At 58.3% G+C, this 27365-nt stretch overlaps 3 protein-coding genes across 9 annotated transcripts; all 3 read right to left on the bottom strand.

Moving 5' to 3' along the window:
• Positions 1 to 2787, bottom strand: LOC106147210 (WAS/WASL-interacting protein family member 3-like; the record flags this gene model as incomplete). Its single annotated transcript, XM_013507429.1, is given in 4 exon segments — positions 1 to 393; positions 945 to 1010; positions 2453 to 2593; positions 2761 to 2787. Coding segments are annotated over 4 exon segments (627 nt in total), but the record flags the coding sequence as incomplete, so codon positions are not given.
• A 736-nt stretch (positions 2788 to 3523) lies between these two features.
• Uckl1 (uridine-cytidine kinase 1-like 1) lies at positions 3524 to 16878 on the bottom strand. Of its 6 annotated transcripts, XM_005409914.2 has the most exons (16): positions 14198 to 14284; positions 13561 to 13817; positions 8987 to 9177; positions 8790 to 8896; positions 8469 to 8639; positions 8325 to 8396; positions 7333 to 7522; positions 7192 to 7253; positions 5602 to 5621; positions 4788 to 4886; positions 4611 to 4704; positions 4464 to 4526; positions 4272 to 4394; positions 4088 to 4195; positions 3858 to 4014; positions 3524 to 3770 (listed from the first exon to the last, which is right to left on the bottom strand). In XM_005409914.2, exons 2-16 carry the CDS (start codon positions 13626 to 13628, stop codon positions 3691 to 3693), a joined length of 1605 nt encoding a protein of 534 aa, XP_005409971.1. In that variant the 5' UTR covers positions 13629 to 13817; positions 14198 to 14284; the 3' UTR covers positions 3524 to 3690. The 6 variants fall into 6 exon arrangements, with proteins under 6 accessions (XP_005409971.1, XP_005409968.1, XP_005409967.1 ...); XM_005409911.2 differs by lacking the exons at positions 5602 to 5621; positions 13561 to 13817; positions 14198 to 14284 and adding exons at positions 6512 to 6528; positions 16720 to 16878; XM_005409910.2 differs by lacking the exons at positions 13561 to 13817; positions 14198 to 14284 and adding an exon at positions 16720 to 16878.
• A 101-nt stretch (positions 16879 to 16979) lies between these two features.
• On the bottom strand, positions 16980 to 26336 carry Znf512b (zinc finger protein 512B; the record flags this gene model as incomplete). 2 transcript variants are annotated; one of them, XM_005409917.2, is given in 17 exon segments in its annotated part: positions 16980 to 20183; positions 20517 to 20615; positions 21336 to 21398; positions 21782 to 21883; positions 22131 to 22325; positions 22663 to 22833; positions 22924 to 23022; positions 23167 to 23259; positions 23335 to 23459; positions 23693 to 23839; positions 23943 to 24014; positions 24114 to 24340; positions 24440 to 25008; positions 25102 to 25230; positions 25559 to 25701; positions 25972 to 26097; positions 26282 to 26336. In XM_005409917.2, coding segments are annotated over 16 exon segments (2610 nt in total). In that variant the 3' UTR covers positions 16980 to 19931.
• Between the last annotated feature and the right edge of the window lie 1029 nt (positions 26337 to 27365).

The following is a 27365-nucleotide window of genomic DNA, read 5'->3' as shown; positions in this document are numbered from 1 at the left end:
GGGCGCGGCGGGATAGTCCGGAGACCAGGCTGGCGGCCGCGACGGCGGTGACGCCCTTGAGGGGCCACAGGAGGAAGGCGCGGGGAGCCCGGGGAGGACCCAAGATGGCCAGGCTGAGGAGGAGGAGCGGCCGGACCTCCGAGGCCGCGCTGGGCGGGAGCAGGGGCGGAGAACTCCAGCGCCCGGGCCCTGTCTGTCCCAGCCTAACCCTAACCCGTCAGGACACTCGCGACTCACATCTTGGCGCCGGCCGTGCGGGAATGGGGCGCGTGCTGAGGAGAGCCTGGGGTCCGCGCCGCCTGCTTGGGTCCCCGAAGTCGCCACTGCTCCCAGCCTAGTCCCTCCCTGGGCGCTCAGCGTCCACGTATCAGCGTGAGCGACGCAGCAAGCCCTCTGCCGATTTAACAGTGAAGACGTAGGTAGGGATGTAGCTGAGGGACTCGCGGGGCTGACTAGGGCAGGGGATTCACCAGCTCGCGCCGCCCCTTCCCGCTTCCCCACTCCCAAGCCCGTCCACTTGCCAGGGGAGTCTCGAAAGCCCCCTAACCTCCGGGGGCCTCTCTGGTTGCCTTCTGCCTCCTGCCCACCCCCGGAAGCTGTCCAGCTCTGACGGTGTTCCATCCAGGAGGCCTTTCGCCCAGGAAAAATCCTGCAGCAGCTGGGCCTGACACTAGGCTGGAGAGCCCGGGAGTCCAGACACCTCTGCCTGGTGCTTTCTGGCTTCCGCTGGCCCAGTTCAGGCGCTGTGAGGGGCAGATCGTTCTCTAGCTCATCCCAGACGTCACACTGCTCACAGCACACGATGACCCCCAGGTCATTTTCCTAACCATGGACTTGTGCCTTCTGCTGGGCACCCTAGGCTTCCCACCCCACCAGCCCAGGGTACCCACTGTCATCTGACAGCTGACGCTGGGGAAGGGGCAGCACCTCACGGACTGACAAACCTGAGATTGACCTGGAGACTTAGCATTCTCAGGCTGGACAGTCCTGGAGGCACCGCCCAGGGGCAGCTGTTAGAACCAGAACAGGTGGACTTCAGGAGGGGCTCCAGGTCTGCATCCAGCCCACCCCAGGCCCTGCTGCCATTAATTGACCTCAGTCCCACACACCCTGCTCTGGGCCTCCCTTCCTCCTGGGTGCTGACCTCACCCCTCAGCCTGCACTAACCTCGGAAGAACCAAGGTACCTGGAGGACAGCACAACACCTCCTGGCCCCAGCCCCAAATCAGAACCTCAACAGGCTCCCTGGAGAGCTCTGCCCATGCTTGGGCTTGACACCAAGCATTGCCTGGGTCTGGAAGTCCCAGTGCCTTTGGTAGCTGTGTTGCTCTCCTAGGAAGGGCTTGGATCCTGGTCCTTGGGGCCGCAGGTTCAGGCCTTCTGCTTGCAAGATCTATTCTAGGCCCCTCACTGACCCTAAGAAGAAGCATAAAGCCAGGTGTGGAGGTGCATGCCTATAATCCCAACACTGGTAAGGCTGAGGCAGGATTGCTGTGAGTTCAAGGCCAGCCTGGGCTATATAGTGAGTTCAAGACCATCCTGAACTACACATCAAGACCCTGGGCTGGCGATTTAGCTCAGCGGCACAGCTCCTGCTTGGCAAGTGCAAGGTTGTGAGTTCAATTCCTGGTACCGGAAAACAACAACAACAAAAAAGACCCTATCTCAGGCTGGGGATTTAGCTCAGTGGCACAGTGCCTGCCTGGCAAGTGCAAGGTCATGAGTTCGATGCCTGGTACTGAAAAAAAAATCAATCAATCAATAAATAAAGACCCTATCTTAAAATAAGGATAAGCTAGGTACTGGTGCATGCCTCCACTCAGCTACTTGGGAGGCTGAAGCAGGAATGTCACAACTTCTAGAGCACCTGGACAATTTAGCAAGAATCTGTCTTTAAATAATTTTTTAAGGCCGGGGATATAGCTCAGTGGCGTAAGTGCCTGCCTGGCAAGCACAAGGTCCTGAGTTTGATTCACAGCACCAAAAAAAAAAAAAAAAAGAAAGTCATGATGGTACACTGTTACCCACACCTTATCACAGTAAATAATTTTTTAAATAAAGTTTTTTAGAGTTGGGGATATAGCTTAGAGCTACAGCACTTGCTTAGTATGTACAAGGACCTGTGTCTCATTTCCCAGTACTGGAAAAAAGGGGTGGGTCCAAAAAAAAGGGGATGAAGCCCCGTTTTCCTAGGTGCTGGTGGCCCATGCTTCCATCCCTGAGCCCCACCATGCACACTTATATGTGCCTCTGTGTCTGTGATGTGTGCTGTGTGGCTGCATTACCACATGTGTGGATGGTAGTGTTGACGCACACATGCATGCATGGTTTGGTTGGTTCTCTGGGAGCAAATTTGTCTCACTGGAATTGGGTAGAACCCTCCCCGGAAGGCCTGGACCCTGCCTGCCAGCTCCTCAGTCCTCACCCAAAACCTGGCTGGAAGGAAGCGTACCTCCCCAGGCTCCAGCCCCCAGGATGTGTGGTCTGCAGGTTTCCAGCCCGAAGTCTGAGAGTGAGCCAGTGGGCCAGGGTCCTGGAGACAAGGGAGGGGTCCACTCACCCTGGAGGTAGCCCTCCTGCTGGCCTTGCAGTCCTACTTCAATTCTGTCCCCGGTACTGGCTGCCCCTTGGACAAGCCAGCTGCTTTATGTGCAGGCTACCACTTCCGCCCAGCAATTTCCTGTCCCCGCCCCAAGACAAGCTTTTGCATGACAGGCCATTAGGCGGCAGGGTGAGCTGGCCAAAAGGTGTCAACCAGGCCTGGATGGACAGGGAGTTCTGCAGCATGCCGATCTTAGATCCCACACCACCTGCCTGGAGATCAGCACCTACATATATACACTTATGTCTGTGTCACGCTGCTCAGGCAGGACCAGCATGGCCAGAGAAGCTGGCCCTCACTGTGGAGTCCAGATGTGTCAGAAAAGGCTTGGGGGTGTGTCCAACTTTGGCCAGGGGGACTGCCCCACAGAGGCCCTGGCCCTGTGCTTGCAGTAGGGCTCTTTCCACGACTCAGTCCTTCCCACAGCTGCCCACACACTGACTTCCGCTGGGTCCCTTGATGGTACAAACATGGGGGAAGTGGTCAGAGGCTGACTTGTGACACTCAGAACCCTAAGCGGCACTGTATCCTTCCTGAGTCCAGGCTGGGTGGCACCAAGTTGTGTGGCTCTAGGAGCCCTTGGCCTGCCCCCATTGCCATCTGGCATTGAACCCTTTACTGCAAGGAAGTGCATGCAAGCCTGGGAACCCCTGCCTCGCTGGGGGAAGCCCGGGCCCCCCTCCCATCTCCTATGGTGGCCTCATAGCTTGGGATGGGGTAGCCATCTCCTGCAGCCTGGGAGAGACTGTCTATGCCTAAGTCCTGGCCAGGATACCCTCTGTATCCCAGCTAACCAGTCATACTTTTATTTTCTAAAGCTTTATTTATTTTATAAAATAGATTAAAATTTTTGGTAACTTTTTAAAAAATTAAAATAAGTTAATATCTTTTCTTTTTTTCAAGACAGGGTCTTGTTATGTAGTTCAAGCTGGCCTTGAACTTCTGCAACCCTGCTGCCTCAGCCTGTTGAGTGCTGGGATTACAGGTGTGCAACACTACACACAGCTTCAGTTAACATCCTTTGCTCTGCAATCCCGACAGGAGGGGGAGGGAAAGTGGGGTGGGGACTGATGGCTCAGCCTGGAAGTCTAGCCTGTGGAGGCCACCTCCTCCTCATCGCTGCCATCGGGGACGGCATCTGTCCCAAAGTATCGATCACCGAAGTTCCCTGTTGAAAGAAACAGCCCAGTGTGATGGCGCCTCTGAGGCCACACCCTGTCCTCAGGCACCAATGAGAGGGCCAAGGAAGCCTCACCAATGCCTGGGATGATACGGAAAAGGTCATTGACGCGCTTGTCCACAGCTGTGGTGATGATTCTCACACGAGGGAATGCGTAGGCCACGGAGTGCACACCCATCTCCGCCATGAGCAGTGATAGCAAGAAGATCTTGTCCTCAGGCACATCATGGTCCTGGCCAGGGCAAAGGCCAGGTTAGTTCCCACCACCCCACAGGAGCCTCTGTGCCCATATGGGGCCCACTTACCAGGAGCACACGCACTGCCATCATGGCGGCTGCGCCTGTGGATACTGTGCAGTCCATCAGAATCACGTGGTCGTCACTGATGTCTTTGGGTAGGCGCAGGTAATGGAGCTGTGGGCAGTGAGGGGTGAGCTGCATCCCCTTTGGGCTCCCTGCACCCCCCAGCCCTTCCCTGTGATCTCAGCACCTCAGGCTCCCCAGTTAGCTGGTTGGTCTGGATGAGGATGGTCCCAATGCGGACATCTTTGCACACAGCACGCAGTGCAGGCTCCATGGTCTCCCCAGCACGCAGGATAGACACACCTGTGATCTGGGAAGAAGGAGGGAGAGTGAGCCCACCACCTACCTCCAGCTGCCAGCCGGCCCTGGCCCTGCATACCTGCTTCCCTGCATAGCACTTGCCCGCGTAGTCCTGGCCCTGTGGAGTCTGCACCACACAGTCCTGTATAGAAGGAGCCAGGTATCTGTGAGCACCAAGCCCCTTGCCCCATCCCTGCCCCAGCCCACCCCATGGGCAGCACCTCACCTGGAAGGGGAGGAAGGAGAGGGCGTGCTCAATCAGCAGCCGCATCAGCCTCTTGGAGTAGAAGATGAACTCGTCCCGGCTGGTCTCCTTGTCCCTGCAGGGTGGATGGACTTAGCTTAGCAGGGTAGGCTCCTGGGGTTGCCCCACTTTGCCCTACCCCATCAGGTGGGTGCTCACCTGATGATGGTGTGCATGCCACGAACTTGAGGTGTGCTCTTGAGGACACTCAGTGTCTGGGGGAGGGGGTGGCACTGGTGTGCTGAGGCCAGGGCGGCCCTGGGGACACAAACCGATTAGGGATACTCACCAATGGGGTTCTTATCCCAGGGCCCTCCTTGCCCCAGGGCAGCTATGGGGAAGGCAGCTGGCAGGGTGGGTGCTGGCTGCCTGGCTGTGGCTGATCTGAGGATGGGGCTCAGGACAGATGCTGCCCCACCTTCACTGCCAAATGAAGGGCAGAGGGCAGAGGGCAGCAGCTGGCCATGGGGCTGGGGGGCAAGGGGCTGCCCTCCAGGTTCAGAGGAAGCCACAGGGGCCCAAGCAGCAGAGGGTGGGCTCACAGTGGTGATAAGTCCTAGTCCCAGGAGAAGAAGCTTGTCCCCAACCTCTCCCTGGAAGAACAGCTGGGCAGTGGGTCAAGCCCTGCCCAGGCCCACACCGCCAGGCAGTGCAGGGCCCCCAGCAGAGAAGGCAGAGGAGGCTCAGCAGGGCTGGCTGCCCCCGCAGCCTGAGAGGGGAGGAGGAGGGCGAGGTGGAGGTAGGGGGCGTGCAAGAACAGAGGTGGGGGGGGTGAAGGGGGAAGACAGTGTGAGAGGGGTAAGATGGATTGGACAGGGCAGCAGGGTGGGGGAGGCAATGGGGGCTATGTGGGAATGCAGAGGGGCTGGGAGGGGGAGCAGGGGTGCAGGGATGGGGCTGTAGGAGGGCAGGGGGCACGGTGTGGTGGGCGGGAGGCACACAGCGCAGCACAATCAGAGCGCTCTCTGCTCACATATCCCAACGCAGCTTCCTCTGCTCGCCAGGTGAAGAGCGTGTTCAGGGAGGGAACAAGGCAGGAAACGGGTTTACACAGAGGAAAAGAACAGAGAGAAGACCACTTAGTGGGGAGAGCATCAGTGTCCCTGCAGTCGGTCCCAGCCGGAGGGCAGAGGTGAGGAGGCCGGGCGCCTGCTTGAGCTTGAGCAGCCTTCCCTCCTGCTGCCGTCCACTTCCTGTGGCTGAAGGAGGCAGGTGGGGCACTGGCCACCACTTCCTTGGGTGACCAGAGAATGGAAAATGGAGCTAGCCACAGCCTGGAAACTTCTCAGACAAAAGCTTCATGATGGACCTGACAGGAGGCCTGCACTGCCCAGGTCTTGGTGAGGGACAAGCAGAGAGGCATGCAGGGACCAGAAGCAGGGTGGCAGGAAGGTGGCCCCGGAGGCATTTCTAAGCACCCCCAGGGTGGGTCGGCCAGAGCTTCCTATCCCCGCAGGGTCCTGGTGCTGTCCAAGGCTTGGGCAGGTGCTTGGTTGCTGCCTACTAGGTTCATCTAAGCATTGCACCAGTGGCCGAAGGACAGAGAGGGATGAAACACAGACAAGGAGGGCGTCGGAGGGGCTGAGGCCTCAATCCCCAAGCCAGTGCGGAGGCAGGGCCAGGCCCTCTGGCTGCTGGGTCCTACAGACAGAAACCTCTACCCAAGTGGGCCAGCACAGGTACTGTGTGATCTGGGGCAAGTTATTGAAACTCTCTGTGTCTCAGACTTCTTATCTGCCCACAGGGGAAGCAGAAGCAGGGCCACTCTGCCCTTCCACATCAGAAGGGCCACCTGCTGCCTGGCCTGGTACCAGCTCAGCCCTGCGGCTCCATGTGGATGTTGGAAATGCCTCCGTCTGTGCAGAAAGCGGTGGAAGTCTTACCTGACGCTGAGTTCACGCTGTGGCAGCAACACAAGGAAACACAAGGGAATGGGTGATGCGTCAGTGACCAGGGCAGGCACTGGACTCCCCCCACCCAGGAATGGACAGGCTATAGCCCTGTGGGGAAAATCCCAGGAAGCTGCCAGCAGTGGGAGGGGGCGAGCTCCTATAGCCTCGAGCCTGGGACCATTTGGGCCACAACCTGTGGTTTCAGTTGGGGCAGTGCAAGCCAGGTCCCCTGCGCCCATTGCAGGCTCCAGGCCTCCAACAGCGTAGTAATCATTGTGCCAGTGGCTGAAGGGCACACCCAGACTCGAAGACCAGCCACAAGCATCCCCCGTGGCTCCTGCAGAGTGCCATTCCCAGAACAGTGAGACAGGAGCCACTGCCTCGTGTGGGACTCAGCACTGAGACCCCGTGGTTCTGGGCCAGTGAGGCAGTGAATCTCTTTTGTCCCCAAAGGGTTGGGAGGGACAGGAGTATGCCCTCCATGCAAGGCCATTCTTCAGCTGTGGATGGGGTGGCCCGGCAGCACGAGGGGCTGGGGGCTAGGCTGACAGAGCAGGCCCAAGACCCTCAAAGGCTAGCACCTCCGTGGGATAGACAGTATGGGGGACAGAGAACACAGGCTACCGCAGGTGGCAGAGTGGCAGGGACTCGGCTGCGTCTGGCTGGCTCACCTCCTCCAGCTGGCTGTGTACGTGCTGCACGATCAGGTCGATGGCCACCGTGTTCCCGCTCCCTGGGCAGACGGGGGAGGGCAGCTCAGAAGCTGGGTTGCCTGTCTGTCCAACCCTGTAGCAGTGGCCTGGCAGCCTTACCTCTGGGTACCACAATGTCTGCCAGGCGCATGGTTGGCTGGATGTACTGGTCAAAGGCAGGCTTGACAAACTTATTGTACTGCTTGATGACACCCTCGATGTCCCGACCTCGCTCGCTGATGTCCCGGCGCAGCCGCCGTACCAGTCGGATGTCAGAGTCTGTATCCACAAAGATCTTCATGTCCAGGAGCTATGGGGACAGTGAACCAACGAGTGGACCTGAGTCCTACGCCAACAAGGCTTCCACAGGCCTGCCAAGGAGGGCACCGTCACCAGCAGAGCAAGATGGCCATGTGGAGTCAGCTACTGCCGTGAGACCTGATCTGTGTGCTGAGCCTGGCCAGAAGCATGGGCGCGAGTGTGCATCCCGATGTGTACACAAGAGCTGTGGGGTGCCTGTGGGTGCTAAGGTTCAGGTATGTGGTAGGGGGCGCTATAGGTCAGGCACTCAGGACAGAGTCAAGTAGGAGCAGTGCTGGCAGCATAACACACTTCAAAGCACCTCCTGTGAATACTGGGGATTTGAGACTCGGTGAGCTCTGGGAGTGGCCCTGCCACTTAGCATATGGAAGATGTCCCTTGAGGAGCTACACTGGGGGTGGGTACTGCTGTGTGCCAGACAGTGGCATCCCCTGGGCCTGAGCCATGGTCAAACTCAGTCCATTTGAGCTACAGTAAAGCCCTGTAAACTCCTTGGCCTCTAGTCCTCACCTGTACCTGAGCAAGAAACAAGAATGTGAAGAACATGGCAGACACAGGCACAGGACTCAGCAGGTGGAAGAGGAAACAACTGTCCCGAGCAGTTACACCTTGCCATGCTGCCCAGCCAAGCTACCATGGCTGGAGCATTCCTGCAGCCTCCTGGGGCTGGGGAGGGGCCCACTCAGGCAACAGAGTGATGGCCTTGAGGATAGACAATAGGGCCTTGCTGGAGGACGCATATTTAGGGCACAGGGACACCTGTGTGATGGGTGCTCCTACCAGGTCCTCACCTCCAGCAGCGTCTTGTCAGCAAAGGCCATGATGCCCTCAAAGATGATGACATTTGCACCATAGAGTGTTTTCTGCAAAGAAACCCGGGGAATTTCAAGGCTTAGCTCACACCTCTGCACCACCCTCTGCAGCCCTGGGCCTACCCATTCCTTCTTTCGGCTATGAGTGGTGAAATCATAGATGGGGACTTGGACACTCCTGCCCTGCTTCAGCTTCTTGAGAGTGGAAATGATGAGGTCAAAATCAAAGGCATCTGGATGGTCAAAGTTGAAGTTGTTGCAGGCTGCTTGCTCCTGCTGCTGTTGTGTTAGCACCTGTGGGAGCCACGAAACAAAGGTGGGCCCTTGTCGACAGCCCCTGGCCCAGCCCTGCTGAGGCCCAGGGATCATATGTTTGCATTTGCAGGGGACACAGAGGTCAGAGGGAGGATGCATGGTGCTCCAGGGAGCTGAGCAGTGCCTTACCTTGTAGAAGGAGTCCATAGACAGCAGGACCACCCAGGGCACATCTAGTGCTTCGATGATCATCCTGGCCACAGTAGTCTTCCCAGAGGCACTGCCACCTCCCAGCCCTACCAGGGAAGAAGAGACCCTCTTGATCAGGAGCAGCAGGGCCGGCTACACAGATGAGTCCCAGAGATGTCCACCTATACTGCTCTCACCGATGGCGAAGGCCTCCTTGGATTGAGTGCCATGCTCGTTGTACCAGGGAGGCCGCCCTGCCGTGTAGATGGTACGCTTGCTCGTGCGCAGCAGGGGTGGCTCAGACTTGCACTGGCTGGTGGTGCGCTTCCGGGGTGAGCGCCCAGTACCCACAGGTGGGAGGAGTCTGTCCAGGGACCCTGCATTGCTACTGCAAAGAGAAATACACTCAGCCTCAACCCCTGGTACCAGAGTCACACTCAGGGGGCGGGGGGGCGGTCCTTGGGGCTGGCGATTTAGTTCAGTGGCACAGTGCCTGCCTGGCAAGCATGACGTTGTGAGTTCGATTCCCAGTACTGGAAAAAGAAAAAAAAAAGAGGGAGGGTCCTTGGGATGTGTCCCTGAAGGCACAGGCTCAGCCAACATAGGTGGCTCCATCAGGGTATGCACAAAAATGCACATGCAGCTGATCACACAGGGCCTTGGACCATCCGTCCACAAAATGAGGACAGCAAAAACAGGAGGATGCACCATCTCTGGGCCACACTCCACTTTCAATGTGTACTGGGCTGGGCGCAGCCCCATCCTCAGGGGATGCAAGGTGGGAGCTCAAGGACAAGGAGACCCTGCAGAGGATCACACCCTCTCCCCAATCCAGGCACTCACTGAATAGCCCAGTCATTGCTACTCTGAAGGGCCGGCACCCCAGGAGATGGGAGGGCAGTGCAGTGGCAGTGGTCAGGCCACATGAGAGCAGCATGACAGCCCTGTGTAGGATGGCACCCTGCCAGGCCTAACTGGCTGTCAGAGCACAGGACAGATGTCAAGAAGAGATCCTATAGCTGGGGATAGTGGCACATGCCTATAATCCAGCACTTGGGAGGCTGGGGCAGGAGGATCCCCAAGAGTTCATACATAGTTCATACATAGTAAGGGCTACATAACAAGTTCAAGACCAGGCTGAACTACACAGAGAGACCCTGTCTCATAAAACAAAACAAAAAAAGGAGCATGTAGGCTGGGAGTCCTACAGAGAACCCAGTTGTTCTCACTATGATTCCTCCTGGGTCTCAAAGGTAGAAACTTCAGCATCCTAGAAACACCTCCTGTCTGGGCTGACTGCAGAGCTGAACCCTGAGCCACCCCTGGAGAAGGGGGAGGTTGCCAGGTGGAAATTCAGCCCAAGGAAGGCATGGACCTGTGCCTGTGTCCATCTATACCACCACTCACACGGAGTTGGTACTCAGCTTCCTGCTGATTATGCAGTCGGTTTGTGTCCCTAAAGGAGTGCCATTTCTCACTGTGGCCTCAAACCCTGAGTGAGGGGACATCTCTTGGGAAGACCCGATCAGCTGCATGGCACACCTACTGCCTGCTCAGTCTCTCCTGAGAGGCACAGCCTAGTGGGAAGATGCTGTGGAAAGGATATGCAGGCTGGGCAGGGGCACTTATGCCACTGTAGAGAGGGAGACTGGACTACTCAGTACCCCCAGCACCATCTTTCAGGCTGCCCAAGAGGCTCTCAGGGGTCAGTGGCTTGGCCTGGCTGGTCATGGCCCACACATGTTGGAGATGACTTCTGGACCAGGGCCCCTGACTGCACAAGGCAGGGCCCATGGCAAGCAGGAGAAACATCTATAGAAATAGCAGGTAGAAGCTGGCCATGGTGGGGCACCACATCTGTAGTCTCAGTACTAAGGAGCATTGCAAGTTTGAGACCAGACTGGACTACAGAATGAGACCCTGTCTCCAAAAAGGGACCAAAACAACACAGAAATAAATGACCAAAAGGAAAGGAAAAGGGAAAGGAGGGGAGGAGAGGGGAAAGGAGAGAAAGAAAGAGCAAGTGGGTGTGCAGGCCCAGCTCCTTGTAGGGTGCTTCCTACCACAGTGTCACTTGCCCACTGTGGTCTGGAATCAACAAGTGATGAACACTGCAGAGGAATACCAGGTGAGCCCTGGAGCATGGCTAGGCGAGAAAATCAAACTATGAAAAGATGTGATTTCATTTATGGAGAGACCCAGCAGATGAGCCAGGTACAGTAGCACAAACCTGTAATCCCAGCTCCTCCAGAGGCTGAGGCAGGATTGCAAGTTTCAGTTCAGCCTAAACAACTTAGACCACGTCTCCAAAATAATATTAAAAGGGCTGGGGGAATGTAGCTTAGTAGCAGAGCACATGCCTTAGTGGTAGAGCACATGGGTTCAATCCTCAGCCTCACACAAACAAACAAAAAAACACACCACCCAGGAGATGAAGAGTCATCACTGGAATGTGCCTTCAAGTCACTGCCTGTGAGCTCAAAAAAGCTAGAAATGGACATGTCAGTCACAGCTGGGGTTGCTCTGGGCACCAGGACTTGGAACAGACTTCTTCCACATTCCACGCACACAAGCTTGTGCCTTGCTGCTACCATGAGAGCCACGCTGCGGTGCCTGGGGAGCTGGATGTCCCACTGCCTCTGCTGCAGCTCCTGCCCAGAGGCCCACGTGGTGCTTCCTGGAGCTGGTGCACAGAGGACATGGACATGGGGTGGCACAAGCACCTCCGTGTCTCTGGGATAGAAGCGCTGTTTCCAGGTGTGTGCTCCTCCCAGTGCACCCTGCGATGACCATGGGCCATGTGTCTACTGCAGTGTAGGGAAGGAAGCAGCTGAAGCCTAATGGGACGGGTCATGCTGGCAGCTCTCAAAAGCACAGAGTGATGTGGGCGCAAGCCTAAGCAGTAAAAAGACCACCCGTCTGTCTGACAAGGAAAACACACTGCACTTGTTCTCAGGGACAAAGAAGACAAGCCTAGGCTGGCTGTGGTGGTGCACATCTGTAATCCCAGCACTTGGGAGGCCTTGCAAGTTAGAGGCCAGCCTGGGCTACAAGGTGAGCTCAAGGCCAGCCTGAGCTGCACAGCGAGACCCTGGCTCAAAGAGACCAAAAAAAAAAAAAAAAAAGAAGACAAGCCTGGCTGTTTCCACGCCATTCACCCTGAGGAGAGCTTGGGGAATAATTAGCCAGTCGGCTGAGCTCAGTCTCACCTCTGTGGCTCTGGAGCTCAGCACTGGCACTGGCAGCAGGCGGAGCACAAACAACACAGCCAGCTACCAAAATGGCCAGGCAGAAAGCCTAGGGGACAGCACTGTTCCACAGTGTACCAAGATGGGAGCAGGGGCCAGGCGTGGTTGTGCACACCTGTAATCCCAGCAGTTGGGAGGCTAAGGCAGGAGGATCACTGTGAATTTGAAGCCACTATGGGCTACATAGTAAGTTCAAGGCCAGCCTGAACTCCACAGTGAAACCCTGTCTCAAAAAAAGGACGGGAAATTTCCTACCATTTTGTCTGTAATTTGCTAAGTCCCCCCTATTATTATGTTATCCTTCTTTTATTCTTTAAAATAAAAAAATTTTATTAAAAAAAAAAAAAAAAAAGGACGGGAGCAGGGCAGCCTGTGGGGGACACGGGACAGAATATGATGAGACTTCTGAGGGGCTCCACCACACCCCAGGTCTGCCTGGATGGCTCTCGGCCAAAAGGGAGAGACAGGACTCACAATCGGCCATGTCCCAGATCCCTGGACACAGTGCAGCTGGCTGCTCACCTGGCACACTAACCCACCTACAGTATAAAAATGGTCAGCCAGGCCCACCCAATGGGCTGCCTCTCCCACAGCTTGGGGGTGTGTGGCAGACCCCCTCGGGCTCCAGGCTGGGAGCTGCCTTGGCCCACAGAGGGAGGCAGCACAATCCCAGAAGAAAGGGCAGCTCTGACGATCCTTGAGGCCACAGTAAGCAGACAACAAACACAGGTTGGCCCCTCTTCTCTGTGCTTCCCCCACCAGCTGCAGGGAATCACCCTTTTGCCTCAAGGTAACTCCCCAGCCCAGAACATCTGAATGGGGTAAGGGTAAGGGGCCTCCTAACACTCCCACAGCTGCCCGTGGTGAGCTCTGGACCCCAGCGGTGAGCGGTATACAGCCAGTGGTATAACGCAGGACCAACTTGAACAGATGCGGGCCAAGAGTCAGGGGCTGAAGCTGCCCCTGCTCTCCTTGGTCCTCACTATACAGCCCCTATCAGTGACACTTCTTCACCACACTGAAGTCACGACCGCCATGGCTACCCGGCAAGGCTCGTGCTGCCGAGCCTGGTCCTGACCTGCTGGGAAGAGCAACCAGCTACAAGCAGGCTGGAGGGGAAAGCTGCCTGACCTTGCTTTTGATGGACCCAGACAATGCCAGGCTGGGTCCTCACCAAGCCCAGCTTGGCTGTCTCACGTGAATTACCCCTAGAGAAGGAAAGTTTGCACAAGACCTCATTTCCCATCCACGGATGGACAAGGGTGCTTCTGACCAAAATTAATCTCAGCTCAAAGGATTAAGGGCCAAAGCAGACACAAGACGCACTCACAACCCACAGCCCTAAGCAAAACCGCGCCTGCAGCCTGAGCTGTGCAGGCTCCCCAGAGTGCCTGCCAGCCTGTTTGTTTTCTGATATCCATAGACACGTACTGCACGAAGGTTGCACCACACACTGTGCGGAGTGGCCAGCACCACTGTGAAGGCAGACTCTCCTCCCCAGCAGGGACTTTGCTGTGACTCACCTGCCTTCTGGTCCAAGGGCCCAGCACCCTGAGATCCTGATGCCAGGGTAAGCAGGGGGGCTGCTCATGGCTAAGGACGCAGTGGGCACAGGGATCCTGGAGGTGGGTGCTCCTGGACAGCGGGGTGATCCCAGGAGTGTGTGGCTTATGCGCTGGCAGTTAGGGGAGGCATCGCATCCTCTTAAATCCACAGCAGCTTCCCACCACAGCTCAGGAGCTCTGGCTGCCTGAACTGGCCCTCCATGGTGGAACCACTCCTATGGGCAGCACAGCAGGTAAAGAGCTGGGTGGGGCTAGAGCCCTGGCAGACAAAGGCTGTCTGCGTTATGCAGGGAGTCGAGGCACAGAAGCTGGGAAGCCCGAGGAGCCCACCGTACTAAGGCATATCCTTGCTGCTGGCCTCAGAAGCCAAAGCCACAGGCATAAGAGGATCACCCAGCTGGGGCTCACGCGCCAGATATTAATAGCACTGATTTTGCCTACTGTGGCCTGCAGTCCCCAGGCCAGCCCTGCATGTGGACTGCCTGCCTTTGCACAGGCTTACAGGCTCGCCTGCCTGGGGCTTGCTGCAGACCACTGTGCTCCAGCACCCCTCCCACAAATTCCTGAAGAAAATTCATCCCCACCCCCACCCTACCAATAGGACAGGGAAATCTGAGGCCTCTCCTGGTGACCAGGTGACTTGAATGTTGGTGCTGAGCTGGACGCCCCACCTTTGGCTCCAAGGTGCCTCCTACAGGCATAAACAAATCTGAAATTCTACCCTCCAGCAGCATCCAAGAATAACTGCCCCACCCCCACCTCACAGAGGCTCCAGCAGGTCCCTGTAGCCAGCCAATGCTCAGCAGTCTACAGGGGACATTGCCACCTCCCTACCCACAGCAACGGAAGGGAGGAATTGGCCCCACCCTTGACAAGGGTAGAACAGCTGAAATTCCTTTGCTGACTCTGGGATCTGCACTGAGAGGCTCTGGCTGGCCCCATGCCACCACCTGGGGTTGGAGGATTGTGTGTGCCAGTTCCCTCCTGCCGTGGCTTCGAGATGGGCTGGCCAAGGCTCAGGGAAAAGGAAGACCCCACATGGGCTTCACACATCTGAAAAAGGGGTACTGCTGGGATCTGCCTTGAAGGCAGCCTGTCCTGCCTCCCCTCCAGGGGCTACCCAAGCAGGAGTGCCACAGGTGGCTGGCTGGCTGCACCCTGAGCCTGGGAAAATGAGTGGGGCCTGGCCCATGCTCGGAGAGGCTGACGCTCCCCTGGACGAGGCTGCAGACTTGGGCTCCAGGTGATCGGCCACCTGCACTGTCTGTGCAGTAGAGGGGGGAGTCAGCCTGGACAACCTGGCATGTTTCCTGGGTACCCCAGATGGCCAAGATCCCTGACTGGTGCGAAAAGTTACAGGTCTGTGGGAAAACCCGCCCAATGAGGGGGTCTAGTAGAAGACCTGATCCCGACCCAGGTGCACATCTAGGGTACTAACAGAACTGCCAGGTTCTGGCCACACAACTGCCAGCAGGTCTGGCTCACCAGTCCCCGCCCATAAGGTCCAGGAAGTCCTTATGCCCGGCTGGAGTTAGCAAAAAAACCTCACACTGCCAGCTCCTCCCCTGGGTGCTAATATCCTTGGTCAGCCAGCCACATCTAGAGCCCACCTGGCTAAACACCTCTGCGCAGATCTCTCCCGTTTCAGGTTCCAGGGCTGCTGGAAGAAGCTTCCCAATCTCCTCTGTGACTCAGGCTCGTGGCACGGTCAGATGGTTCAGACTCCTCCACTACCCACCCCGGAGCTGTGGCTGGCCTCTGCCCTCCTCACGGGCAGCAGCAGGGCTCTATGGGGCTGGGGACCAAAGCAGTTTCTCACTGGCCCTATGGGGCCCACATGTAGTGGCATCATGAGGAGGAAAGCACAGACATGCACTCCCAAGTAGGTCGCCCTGCAGAGAGCGACCCCAGCCAGAGAAACCACAATCCAGGCAGGGCCTGTGGAGAAGAAGGCTTGTCATGTACCGCGAGTGGACAAAGAGAGGACTGAGAACCCGTGCCGTGGCGCAGGGCTGTTCTGAGCCCTTCCTCAGGCGTTGCTGCCACAAGCGCAGCGTTTGGAGTCAGCACCCAGCCATGGGCTGCAGGGGCAAGACAGCAGGGCAGCGTTCGCAGGGCGGATGCAGGGATAGGGGCGCATCCTGGCACGGTGGGGCACTTTCCCCAGCGGGCTGCTGCTTCCCGCCGCGCTGGGCTGACGGACGGCCTTCCTTCACTCCACGCACAGCCGCCGAGGCCCTCCCTGTTCCGCACAGGCCCCAGGCCGCCTACGACAGAGCCGCGAGCCTGGCAGGTACAGGTCCGTGCAGGCGCCTGGGGCGAGCTTGAGAGCCCCTGGCCGGACTCGAGGTGTACCTCGACCCCAGCCGCAGCAGCCCCGCGCCCCGACCGTCAGGGGCCCCGCGCGGCCGCCGAGCCCAGGACAGTCGGCGTCTTCAGCAGCCCTCGGAGTAGCTGGCCGTGGCCTTTGCTCCTGGTCACATCCACGGACCCTGGCTCCTCGAGCACCAGAGCTCCAGATCCGAGCCCCGCAGCCTCCGGCCCCGCCCGCCCAGGGGGAGGGGCCTGGAGGGCCGTCCGCCCCGCAGCCCGGGCGCCCTACTCCGCGCGGCGGCGGCTGGGGAAGGCGGGTCCTGCGGCCGCGGGCTGACCGAGGAGCGCAGCCTGCGCCCCCTGCTGGCCACGGCCCGAGGGCGCCGCGGCGTGTGACCAACCCGGTGGACCGGCTTCCTCGAGGCCGCTGCCCTCTCCTCGTGCTCCGAGAGCGCCAGAGCCACGCGGGCCCCACCGGCGGGGCGGTAGGGCGCCTCCCCACGCCGCCGCGGACCCATCGCTGGCCGTCGGCGAGACCCTCGGCCCTAACGCGACCCACCCGGGGGGTTGAGCGGGGCACAGAGCCCACCTGGTGCTCAGGGGCGAAGGCCCCGGGCCCGGAACGCAGGCTGAGGCCACCCGGTGCCTCCGCTGCCCGCCGCTGGGCCCGCCAGGCCGTCGGCTCCCCACTGCCCCGCTCCTCCTTGGGAGGTGCCAACGCGCGGGGCTGTGGCTGCGCGACCCCTCCCCGCGGGCGGAGAGGCGCGCGCGACCCCCGCCCTGCCGTGCCCGAGCCGCGCCTACCGGTCTTCGCTCGCAGCCTCGCTGTGCTCTGCCTGCCGGCCCGGCCCGTCCGGGGCTGCGGCGGGCGGCGGGGGCGAGGGGGCGGCATCCGCGGAGGCTGGCGGGGCAGCCATGGCTCCGGGAGGGCAGGCGGCTGCCGGGAACGCCCGCAGGAGCCCGGGGCGCCCGCGGACTACGGGTCCCAGAAGGCCACGCGCGCTGGCGCGCCAGCGCGCCGGCTTCCTAGCGCCTTAGCACAAACTCAGCCGCACAAAATACCCTGGAAAAGAAATCAATAAACATTTATTTGATACAGTCATTTCTAATACATACAGTTGATGGCCTGCCCCCCCACTCCGGTCCAGGGGGCGGGGCGGAGCCGAGGATGGGGACAGATGGTCACAAGGCGGGCAAGGCCCAAGCTCACCGTCAAAACATCTTGCAAATAAACACTTTGTAGATAGAATATATATGTATATATATGGTTACAAGTGATAGCTGGAACCTGTCTTTCAAAATGCACTTGTGTACTGAGAACTGCGTTTAAAAAAAAACCAAGATACCTAAAATTTAGGACGCATGGCCTTTAGGCAGAAGGGGTGACCCACTGACCCTCCTAAACCCAGACTCAAAGCAAGCTGCCTGGGCCCACCCAGCAAGGCCTCATAGGGACAGCCTGCCCTCCCAGGGTCTCCTTTCAGAACCACTAAAGGGACAGGAAAGCCCACTGGAACCTAGGACACACCCTCATCTGCCTGTGCAGGAGCAAATAAAGTGCATCCCATTTTTGTGTTAAGTATCAGCCCCTGGGGCACTTTTTTCTGTTTTGAGGGCAGGGCTTGCGCTGGGCCAGAGGTAGATCTGCAGAGTTGAGACCTCAACGGTCTCATTTTGCCAAGGTCCCAGGGTGTGGGCCTCCAAGGTCCATGCTCATCAGACCTGGGGGTCTGCCATGCTGGTCCCTCTTACTGAGACTGTCTGTGGAGGCCAGTGGTCATCTGGCCATGACTGGAAAGAGGGCAAACCTGCAGAGGCCTGCCCAGGGCCCTACCCTCTTAGACCGAGGACTCTCAGCTTGCCACTGCTCCTCACCAGCTAGTGTCAGAAGGAAGGAGGGACAGAGGGAGGGGTCCAACCCAATAGCCACTTCTGGCAGCAACCCCCAGACCCACTTCAAAGACAAAGAAGGGAGTTAAAGTGCTAAACATCAAGTTATCCAGGACCCCCACTTTCCACACAAGGGACTACCTGTGAGCTTTGAGGGGTGTCCTAGACACAAACCCCCAGCAAAAAATGGGCTACCCTCCTCCCCTCAAGCGCCAAATACCTGAGAGGCTGGGGCAGACAGCCACACCCTGCAGAAAGGTGTGGGGGTCTAACCTCCTCCACCACAGGTAACAGGGCTGTGTACCAGGGCCTCCCCTCTACAGCTGCACACCACTGTAGCACTCAGAATACACATAGAAAGAGCAGCCCTCCTGCCCGAAAGTCCCAGACTACTCTTCGATGCTGGACCACACCCATTTCTGCCTAGCTGCCATGCTCTGAACAGGATCAAGGTGTGTGGGGGAGTAATATATATCCTCTACACCCCTCCTCAGGCTGTCCAGAGTCAGCCTTCCCAGACAGGAAAAGCACAACACCCCCAAAGCCCTCTGGGGGTGCTCTCCCTACTGCAGGCTGGGACTGCCCAAGTAGAGCTCCTCAGCCATGCTGGGAGAGGGGGTACCCAGTCAACACAGCCCCCTGGGCAGCAGAGGGGCCTGGCCACAGTCAGCCCAGCTCAGGCCCACCTTCGGCACCAGGAAACCCTTAGCACCAAAATGTCAGATTGTTGTGAATTTTTGTATAAAAAACAGAATTTAAAAAAGTTGTTACTTGTCACAGCAACAAGACTGGCATCCACTACACCCAGGAGACACGCACACAGGCAAATATCAAAATTCACATCATCCAGGATCAGTGAGGCCGAGCCTTCAGCCCACCCCCACCCCCCACTGGAAGATGGCCTCAGTCCAAGAGTTCCTCTAAGCAACTTCCTCCCTGTACCAGTGTTGGAAGGTGAGGCCAGGGAGGTGGCCAGAGGCTGTGTGGACACCTCCTCAAGGAACCCTGGAGTCCCTGCCTGACCCTTGCCCAACCTGCAGACCCTCCAGTCCTCAGAGCCCCAAAGAAGACACAGCCCTGGAGCTGCCACCTTGGTCATGGCCCCTCCACTCACTGGCCTTCAGTTCCTGTATCAAATGACCATGCCACCAGATACACAGGGGCAGGTAAAGAAAGGGAAAGGCAGAAGGATGGCCTCCACAGGAGCTCGGCCTGTGGCAGTCCTGCCTGGTAGATGGAAGCTGTCTCCCACAGGGGTGACTCCTCATAGCTGAGCTCCTTTTGCCCAGCCTTGGCCCCATGGAGACTTCACGCCACAGGCTGGAGGCAAGACATGCCAGCTTGCCCCTATGTGCCGGGGGCTCCAGCCCCAGCTATCCTGTTACCCTGACAGTGGAGTTAAGTAGGGTTCTCTTGCCCCAAGCAGGATGCACTGCTGGGGACCTTTCAGGAAAGCCCCCTCACAATTACACAAGTCAGTGGGGTGGGGCCTAAAGCACAGCAGGGGTGACATAGATGGGGGATGCGGCCAGGGGTGGGGGTGGGAGGAACAGGCCCAGAGAGGTAGAAAACAGCAGAGGAACCAGAGTGGGTAGAAAAGGGCAGGCAGGTGGGATCAGGTCAACACGGCAGTGGTCAGACAGGGTCTGTCCTGGGAGGTAGCTGGGGTACTGGAGTTCCAGTGTCAGGTAGAGGTGAGTCCAGGTGGGAGCAGCCACAGCTGTTCAAGTGCTATCAGCCCAGAGCCACAGGTCACTGGGGGGCTTGGGGAGCCAGGGCAGGGACCTAGCTGGGCCTGAAGTAGAGACAGGGACCAAAGGCCTCTGACTGCTCTGTACTGCATCACCCATAGTGCTAAGGCCTCTGCCCCTGCCAGGCCTATGAATGTCCTCCCAGGAAGGGTTGGCTCCCAGCTATTGCACTTCTGCTACTGACCTGGCACCCTGGGAGAGACCAACCCAGATGTGTCCCAAGCAGCCTGAAAAGAGAGGGGTGAGTGGCTGGCCATTCCCACTGGACAGATGGATGGGGGATGGGGATGGAGGTCAGGTCTACAGCTGGTTCCTCTGAACTGGACAGAGTAGGGCTTGGTAGCTGGCATGGGGGTCAGATCCTACAGACTAGGCTCACTTTTCAGGTGCCTTGCCAGCTCCCACCTTCCGCCCAGTGGAGCCCCGAGCCCCCTTGTCTCTGCCTCCCAGGGACCAGTCATCCCGGCGTGGGGGAAGCCTGGGCGTAGGGTCCTCAGGGGGCCGTTCCTTGGGCTTTCGGCCCCGCTTCTTCCCGCCCACCAGACTTTTTTTCTTTTCTCTCCTGGGCAACAAGGAGTCCTGGCTCCTATGTTTAGGAGGTGGATCCGCTGAGGTCCGGAACCAGTTCTGGGAAGAGAAAAGTAGCAGTGAGGACTTGGGATCCTGCTCTAGTGCTGCAGACGCAGCCACCTTCAGGCCAACTGCAGTTCAGTGGCTGAGGGGCAGGGTTCCCACCCAGGAATCACCCTGGTGTCCATGGAAGCAGGACATCACTTTGAGGAGATACTCCCAGACTTCTCACCACTGGTTACTTGTTCAAACACACCAACCACTTAGCACACCCTTTCCCCACCACACCTGGCCCCCTACCCTTCCTGGCCCAACCACGTGTGCGCATGTACACACACACACACACACACACACACATCCCCTGCTGCAGGCCCTGTGTTACTCTCGCACCTCTGCATGAGTCTTGAGAATGTGGTACTTGACACCGCTCTCGGAGCTGAACTCTTTGGGACACAGCAGGCAGTGGTACTTCCCTACCAGGTGGTCCCCCTGAAATACATGGGCAACCTAGAATCTGACCCTCAGAACACCAAAGCCCTCATCCCCCTGCGAAGCGGTCAGGGACACCCAGATGAAGCTGTGCTATCTGTGCCAGGACAGGGGCCCAACAGGTGGGCTCTAGAAATCCCAATGCCACTCTGCAACAGGATCACTGAATTGTTTCTGCTGTAGGGAGGTTGCGGGGTCAGAAGAGAATGGGAAGAGGCTGGTACCCCAGGGAAGGTTACAGAGCTTTGTGGAACACCACCTCTTGCTCCTGCAGCACTGGGTATTAAATTCAGGACCTTTGTACTGAATTAGATCTCCAACCCTTTTTATTTTTTTTCCAAACATGGTCTTGCTAAATTGCTCAGACTGGGCTTAAACTTGTGATCCTCCTACCTTAACTTCCCAGAGTACAGAGATTACAGGTCTGTGCCATGACGCCTAGTTTGCTGAGGATCCTTATCCCAAGTCAGTGTGCCTTCTGCCCTGGTTGGGGCGACTACACACTCACATCCATACACAAGAACCCTAAGGGCAGGGCTTGGGACTGACTGATTCGTGGGTACCAGCAGGGGACAGGGTGGGGTCTAGCTGTGTAGCACTGGTTAGTCTCAAACCATGCATGGGAGCAAGGCAGGATCTCATGGTAATGCAGGGACCCCTGACAGAAGAGAGCTGGGTGTGCTAAGCACATATCAGGCCATGAGAGGCCCCCAAACTGACCTTGCTGCAGCTCGCAAGATGGGCCTTGAGACCAGACACACTGGAGTAGATGGCTTCGCAGCACTGCAGGCAGGAGACAGCCGTGGGGAGAGGTCCTCCTGAGGCGTCCCACACAAAGGTGCACCCTGCCTTAGCCCCAGGGAGTTCTGGGGCTTCTCTGGGGGCAGATGGAGGGCTCTGGCCCCGGGAGTCCTGGGGTGTGGCAAGTCGGGTACATTGGGCCTAAAGTTGAGGCCCCTTCTGCTGACAGGGTCCCATAAGAGGACCTTGCTGGAGCCCAGAATCAGAGGTGGACTGGTCACCTTAAGGGTGGCCACTGCCTGACATGTCTGTCTCAGCCTTTGCTGCTACCCAAAAAGTCACACCTGGGCCTTCTGTCCTGGAACCTCCCATCTGCCCCACCACATCAGAACCTCCCATCTGCCCCACCATCTACCCCAGCTCACATCATTGGGGCAGTTTACGTGGCCTTTCTCTTTGACTTCATTCTTCCACACCTCCAGCAGCTGTGGGTTGAGTGTAGGGAGGCCTGGCCGAGTGTAGTTGAGCTGTAAAGCCAGGCACAACACCAAAGTGAGCCTCAGGCCAAGGCACCCTCTTACCCAAGACCATGTGCCTCGGTAACAGGTTCCCTGGCCCCTCAGCCAAGGTCAGCAGAAAAGGAATATGGCTGTCACAAGGAGTTCTCGGCTGAGGCAAATCCTGCTGGTAGACCAGCAGGCTGGGGGTTCAGAGGGGGAGTCAGGGCGTGACCACAGCCATAGTACTGCCTGTGTACTCAGCTGGGGAACTGACCCGTGCAGTCTCAGGCACAAGGTCGTCCTTCATACGCCGCTTGGTCCAGTCACGGGCCAGCTCATCCTCTGCAATCTCCTGCAGGTGAAACACGGCAACCTGGGCCGATGTGCGGCGAATGCGGCCACTTGGGGTACGTTCCACACCCAGCAGGTCCTCTGCTTCAGAAGACTTGTCCATGGATTCTTCAGGAGGCTGCAGGGCGGGGACACACAGAAGACTAGATGAACCACCGAGGCAGAACAGCCAAAGGCAGTGAGTCAGAGTCTGTGGGAGGTACAGGCCATGCAAGGCCCCTGAAGGCACAGGGACCCAAGGTACACACAAGTGTGTGGAGGACATGGGCAACACAGGCAACTCAGGGGTCCCAGGTGCCTACCACCTCACACACTGGGACACAAGTGAGTTACTGAGGGCAGAGATCATACCTATCAGAAGGCATACTGGCATGCTAACACACGGGAAAGAGCATGGTGCCATAGCACAGGCTATGTGAGTACCACGAGGAGATGGAGGGCCACAGGCCACTCACCGGGGCCGTGTGCTCTGAGCGCACGTGGTAGTCATGACCCGCCTTGGAGCGGTAGGTCTTGCCGCAGTGGGCGCAGGGGAAGGAGGGGCTGTCTACCTCGCAGGGTGGCTTCCCGCAGCGCCGCTGGTGGTACTGATAGCCCATGAGGCTGGAGAAGGCGGCCCCACAGCCCTGGAGGTCAGGTCAGAGGTCGGATAAACAGCCAGTAAGGTGCTAATTCCTTCCCCCAAGCCTGTGCCCTGCCTGTGCCCCTCCACTGACCTCCTGGGGGCAGCGCAGCCGCCCCATCTGCTTCAGCACCTTGCGCAGCCGCTCTCGCTCCTCCTGCTCACCCCCCTCGGAGGCTTCAGCATCAGTGGGCTGGAGATAGAACGAGCCTCAGACCTGACACCAGCCCAGGGTTTGGGGCAAGGTGGTCCAGGGTCAGGTGAGGGAACAGGAATGGAGTGGGGTACGAGGTCAGGCATCAGGGTTCGATGGGGAGATGACAGCCACAGAACATACCTTGGCACTGTGCTCAGCCATGGTGTGATAGTTGAGGCCAGCTTTGGACTTGAACTGCTTCCGACAGTGCTGGCACTTGAGTGCATCTTGCAGCTGTGGACATAGGCCAGGCGTCAGAACCAGAGTGAGGGCCAGAGTCTCCCCTCCCCCAGGGCCTCCGAGCCTTACCTTCTGACACACCTCCATGTGCTTCTTAAGTCCCACGAGTGTCTTCCGGGTGACCACATTGCAAGTAGGGCAGACAGCCTCCCCCCGCTCATGGATGGCTCGCTGCCACTGCTCCTCAGGGCCACCTGTGAGGAAGGGCCAGAGGAAGGAGGGGCTGTCTACCTCGAAGGGTGGCTTCCCGCTGGTGGTACTGACAGCCCACGAGGCTGGAAAAGGCAGCCTCAGGCACTTGCAGAGCTCCTGGATGCCTTGGGCACTGGGTGTAGCACCTAGGCTCCACAGCTGGCCTGCATGCTTGTGTTGAAGAACCCATCCCACCATCAAGACCTGCCCTGAGTCTCTGACAGGCGGCCCCCACCTGGGGCTGGGTGGGTCACAGGAGTTGGCGCCTCCTTGCTGACAGGGATGGAGGTAGCTGGCACCTTCTTGCGCATGTCCTCGGGGCCCGGGCCCTCCTGCTTCTTGGATCGGTGAACTCGGGCCTTGTCCTCGGCTTTGGCCAGGCCTGTGTACACATGTAAAGTGGGATGGGGGGCCATGGGCTGAGAGTGCCAGCATACTTGTGGACCCACCTGATTCTGGAGGGGTCCAGCAGGCTGAGGTCTCACCTTTGAGCCCAAAGGTCCCTGAGATGGATGGCTGCTCCCCTGTAAACTTCTTGGGTGTTTTCTGTTTCCTTCCTGACTCGGGGGAGAGAAAGCAGAAACCAAGATTCTGGTCAAATAACCATACGGAGGCCGAGCCTGCCCTAGCTGCTGCCCTTGGGGCTCTCATCTTACTGTGCTTTGTGCGCTCTGGGTCTTCCTCAGGTGGGGACACAGGGCCTGTGGGCCTCAGCACCTCCTTCCCCATTGAGGGTCTGCTTCCCAGCAGCAGGGAGCTATTGCTGGGGTTCGTGCTCAGTTGGAAGGCTGTACTCTGGCCTGTGGTAGATGGGCCATACTCTCCATTCTCTGGCCTGGCCTGCTTGGGTGGGATGGGGAAGGTGTCCAGACTGTCTGCAGCCCTGCAGAGAGCAGATGAGGTAAGGGCCAGGCAGACTGGCCTTGGCCCTCAGCCCTAGGCATACCCAACCAGACACCCCACCTGGAGTGAGCTCCTGTACCTTCTCTTACTGCTGCTCTTCCCTGTGGCACGCGGTGCTTTGTTCTCAGACTTGGTCAGCAGCACCATTTTGCAGGGTGGTGTGTGTCTGCTGATGGCAACAGGCCTGCTGACTGGTACTGGCTTGCTGACCACAATGGGCCTGCTCACTGGTACTGGCTTGGTGACCGGCACAGGTTTTGTAACTGTTACAAGCTTGGTGACTGGCATGGATTTGGTGACTGGCACAGGTTTGGCAACTGGAATGGGCTTGGTGACTGGCACAGGCCTGGTGACTGGCATGGCCTTGGTAATTGGTATGGGCCTGCTGACTGTGACAGGCTTGCTGATGCCAATGGGCTTGCTGACTCCCACTGGCTTTCCAATAGTAACTGGTTTGCTCACTCCAATGGGCTTGCTGACTCCAACAGGACGGCTAATGGTCACCGGTCGGCTGACTGGGCCAGGCTTCGGGGTAGGCAAGGGATGGTCCATGTGATTCCAAATCCGGTGTTTCTCCAGCTGAGTCTTGGAGGTGAATGCAGCCTCGCAGAAAGGGCAGGGGAAGGCCAGCCTATCTGAGATGGCACCCTGGGCAGGGAGAGCAAGTGTGGGAGAAGGCCCAGGGGCCTCTGCCCAGCCATACCCCCCAAGGCTCCTCTTCCCCAACCCATAGCCTCTTACCCCTTGACACCGCTGGTAATGGTACTTGAGCCCGTAGATGCTGGGGAACTCCAGCCAGCACCCCGAGTTTGGACACTTCACCCTTGAGTGTGCCTTGAACTCATCCTTCCACTGGTTCATAAGGGAGAGCTGGGCATAGGGAAAGGCTGGGCTGCTGACCCTCAGCCACCCAGGCCTCTACCAACCCGTGCTCCAGACCCAGAGCCCTCCCCAGGCCTACATGGCACAGAGGCCACATGAGCCCCTCAACTTAGGGACTGCAGCAATTCAAGCCCTGTTCCAGATCTGTGCTAGGGGCCACTAACATGGTCCATCGGATCTCACAACACATCAGATGGGAAGGTCCCAGGCCCCAGCCTGAAACTTGGGAGGGGTTACTCAGAGAGCAGGTAAGGGCAAGGCAGTGGCCTCCATAGGCAGACCTAGCATAAGCCCCACCCAGGCTCAGGAAGCTCACAGGAATGTCTCGGAGGGCCTGGTTCTCAGCTTTTGGCCGCCCCTTTTTCTTCCCTTCTGTCCGGTCGCTGGCTGGACTTCCTGGGTCAAAGCAGAGTGGGGCTTGGCCAGGCACTGTCTGTCCACTGTGGACCACGGGCATCCCTGCAACACACAATGCAGCAGGACTCAGGGGGCGCACAGGATCACCAGCTACCAAGGGCTTGCAGGCCTGGACTGAGCCCTGGCTCTACAACACTAAGACACAGGGACGAGGCTTTGGCAAACCCAGGACAGGAATCCAGGCTCCAGGCTCCATCTAAGACAGTTCCCACCCTAGGAAGGCCTTGAGGCACTCAGGACACAAGGAGGTGGCCTGTTCTGCCACTGGCTATCCATGACCCTCTGGAATTGATTTGGGATTTGGGTCCTCACCCAGCTTTGGTGGGTCCTGCAGCATGGGAAGTCGGACCTCTTTCCGGCTGCTACCCTTCCCAGATCCACTTTTGCTGGACCCCTGGAGCCGGCGGCCTCCTCCAACACAGAAGGGATCAGTCATCTCTGTGGAGTAAGTGCACAGACCCATGAGGCTCAGTGGGGCTTAGCAGGGCTGCCCCAGAGCTTCTCCTTGATAGGCCTTCTCTGGCCAGCCAGGAGACCTGCCCTCCTGTGTCTGTCACATGGGAAAGCAAGCGACATAAGGCATGACCAAGGTGGAAGGACTCCCTCCCTCTGTCAGACTCACAGTCTCAAGGTGTGCTGAGGATCAGCAGCCGGGCATGTTCCCAAGGAAAAGTGGCCTGTGCAGGAGGAGCGAGGCTGTCGACATTCCTCTTGAGGGCCAATTACGGCACCAGGAACCACTGCTGGCTCACAGGCTGCCAGACCCTGGCACCTTGGGGACATCTTTTCCCTCAGGGCTTTCACCCCTCTCACTTAGACCCATGTAGCAACATCTCACCTGGGCAGCCACCACTGGATCTTTCTCCCCAGGCACACAAGACAGCCAAGGTCGGTGTTGAAGGCCCCAACCCCATGAACTCCCTCTCTGATGGGCAGACTGCAGCCCCTCCAACATCTCACTCTGACCATGCCACTGACCATCCTACCTGGCACTTCTCTCAACCCTGTGCCCAGCAGGAGCCCCTCTACCAAACAGAGGCCTCATGCTCTGCTGACCTCCCGTCTCCTACTGTCCAGCACCTCAGCCAGTGCGCCCACCTCAGCTAAACAATTCACAGCCCGCACGGGTGCAGAGGCTCAGGCTTGTCTGCCAGGTCATGGTCAAAGAACATCCTGTTGCCCAAGTGGGCTTCCAGGGGCCTGTTCAGTTGGAAGACCCCCAAGTCCTGAGAGCTGAGGAGCAGGCACTGGGAGCTCATCCCTCTGGGGTCCTCTAACCAAGACACCAGAAGCCACTAAGGACTAAGGGGCGGGGACCAGGGATCAAGGCCTGAGCCTACTGAACCCTCCCGTGACAGATTCTGATCAACTCAGATCTTAAGGTGTGGGAAGAGGCTGCGGTGTCCAGCAGGGCTGAGGTCAGAGGTCAGGTCAGCCCCTGTCCACTGGTAAATGTGGAGAAGCCCACATCCTGGATCTCGGGGTGGGAGGGCCTGAGGTCAAAGTCCTCAGGAAGTCCTCATTGTACAGTTCCGAAAGGTGACAGCGGCCATGGTCACCCGGCCCCTGATAACCCTAAGGCCTGGTGCAGGTGCTCACTCAGCGCCCGTCCAGCCTTCCTAAAGAGTTCGGGGTCTGGGCTCGCGCGCCATCCCGCGAGGGGCTCCCCTGGCGGGGCCGGGCAGAAGCCTCGGGGAGGGGGCGCC

The sequence above is a fragment of the Chinchilla lanigera genome, unplaced genomic scaffold (assembly GCF_000276665.1).
Source record: "Chinchilla lanigera isolate Chin_1 unplaced genomic scaffold, ChiLan1.0 scaffold00127, whole genome shotgun sequence".
In the NCBI taxonomy this organism is placed as follows: domain Eukaryota; kingdom Metazoa; phylum Chordata; class Mammalia; order Rodentia; family Chinchillidae; genus Chinchilla; species Chinchilla lanigera.
Note: the sequence above shows the minus strand (reverse complement) of the source record. Positions and strands in the feature narration are given on the sequence as shown.

Excerpts from the sequence above, each read along its gene's own strand:
- Uckl1 (XM_005409910.2), bottom strand. The coding sequence starts at position 16,832 with ATGGCTGCCCCGCCAGCCTCCGCGGATGCCGCCCCCTCGCCCCCGCCG. Across the intron at positions 8,640-8,789 it reads CTATGGACTCCTTCTACAAG|GTGCTAACACAACAGCAGCA; the intron begins GTAAGGCACTGC and ends TGGCTCCCACAG. Across the intron at positions 7,254-7,332 it reads AGACATTGTGGTACCCAGAG|GGAGCGGGAACACGGTGGCC; the intron begins GTAAGGCTGCCA and ends CCGTCTGCCCAG.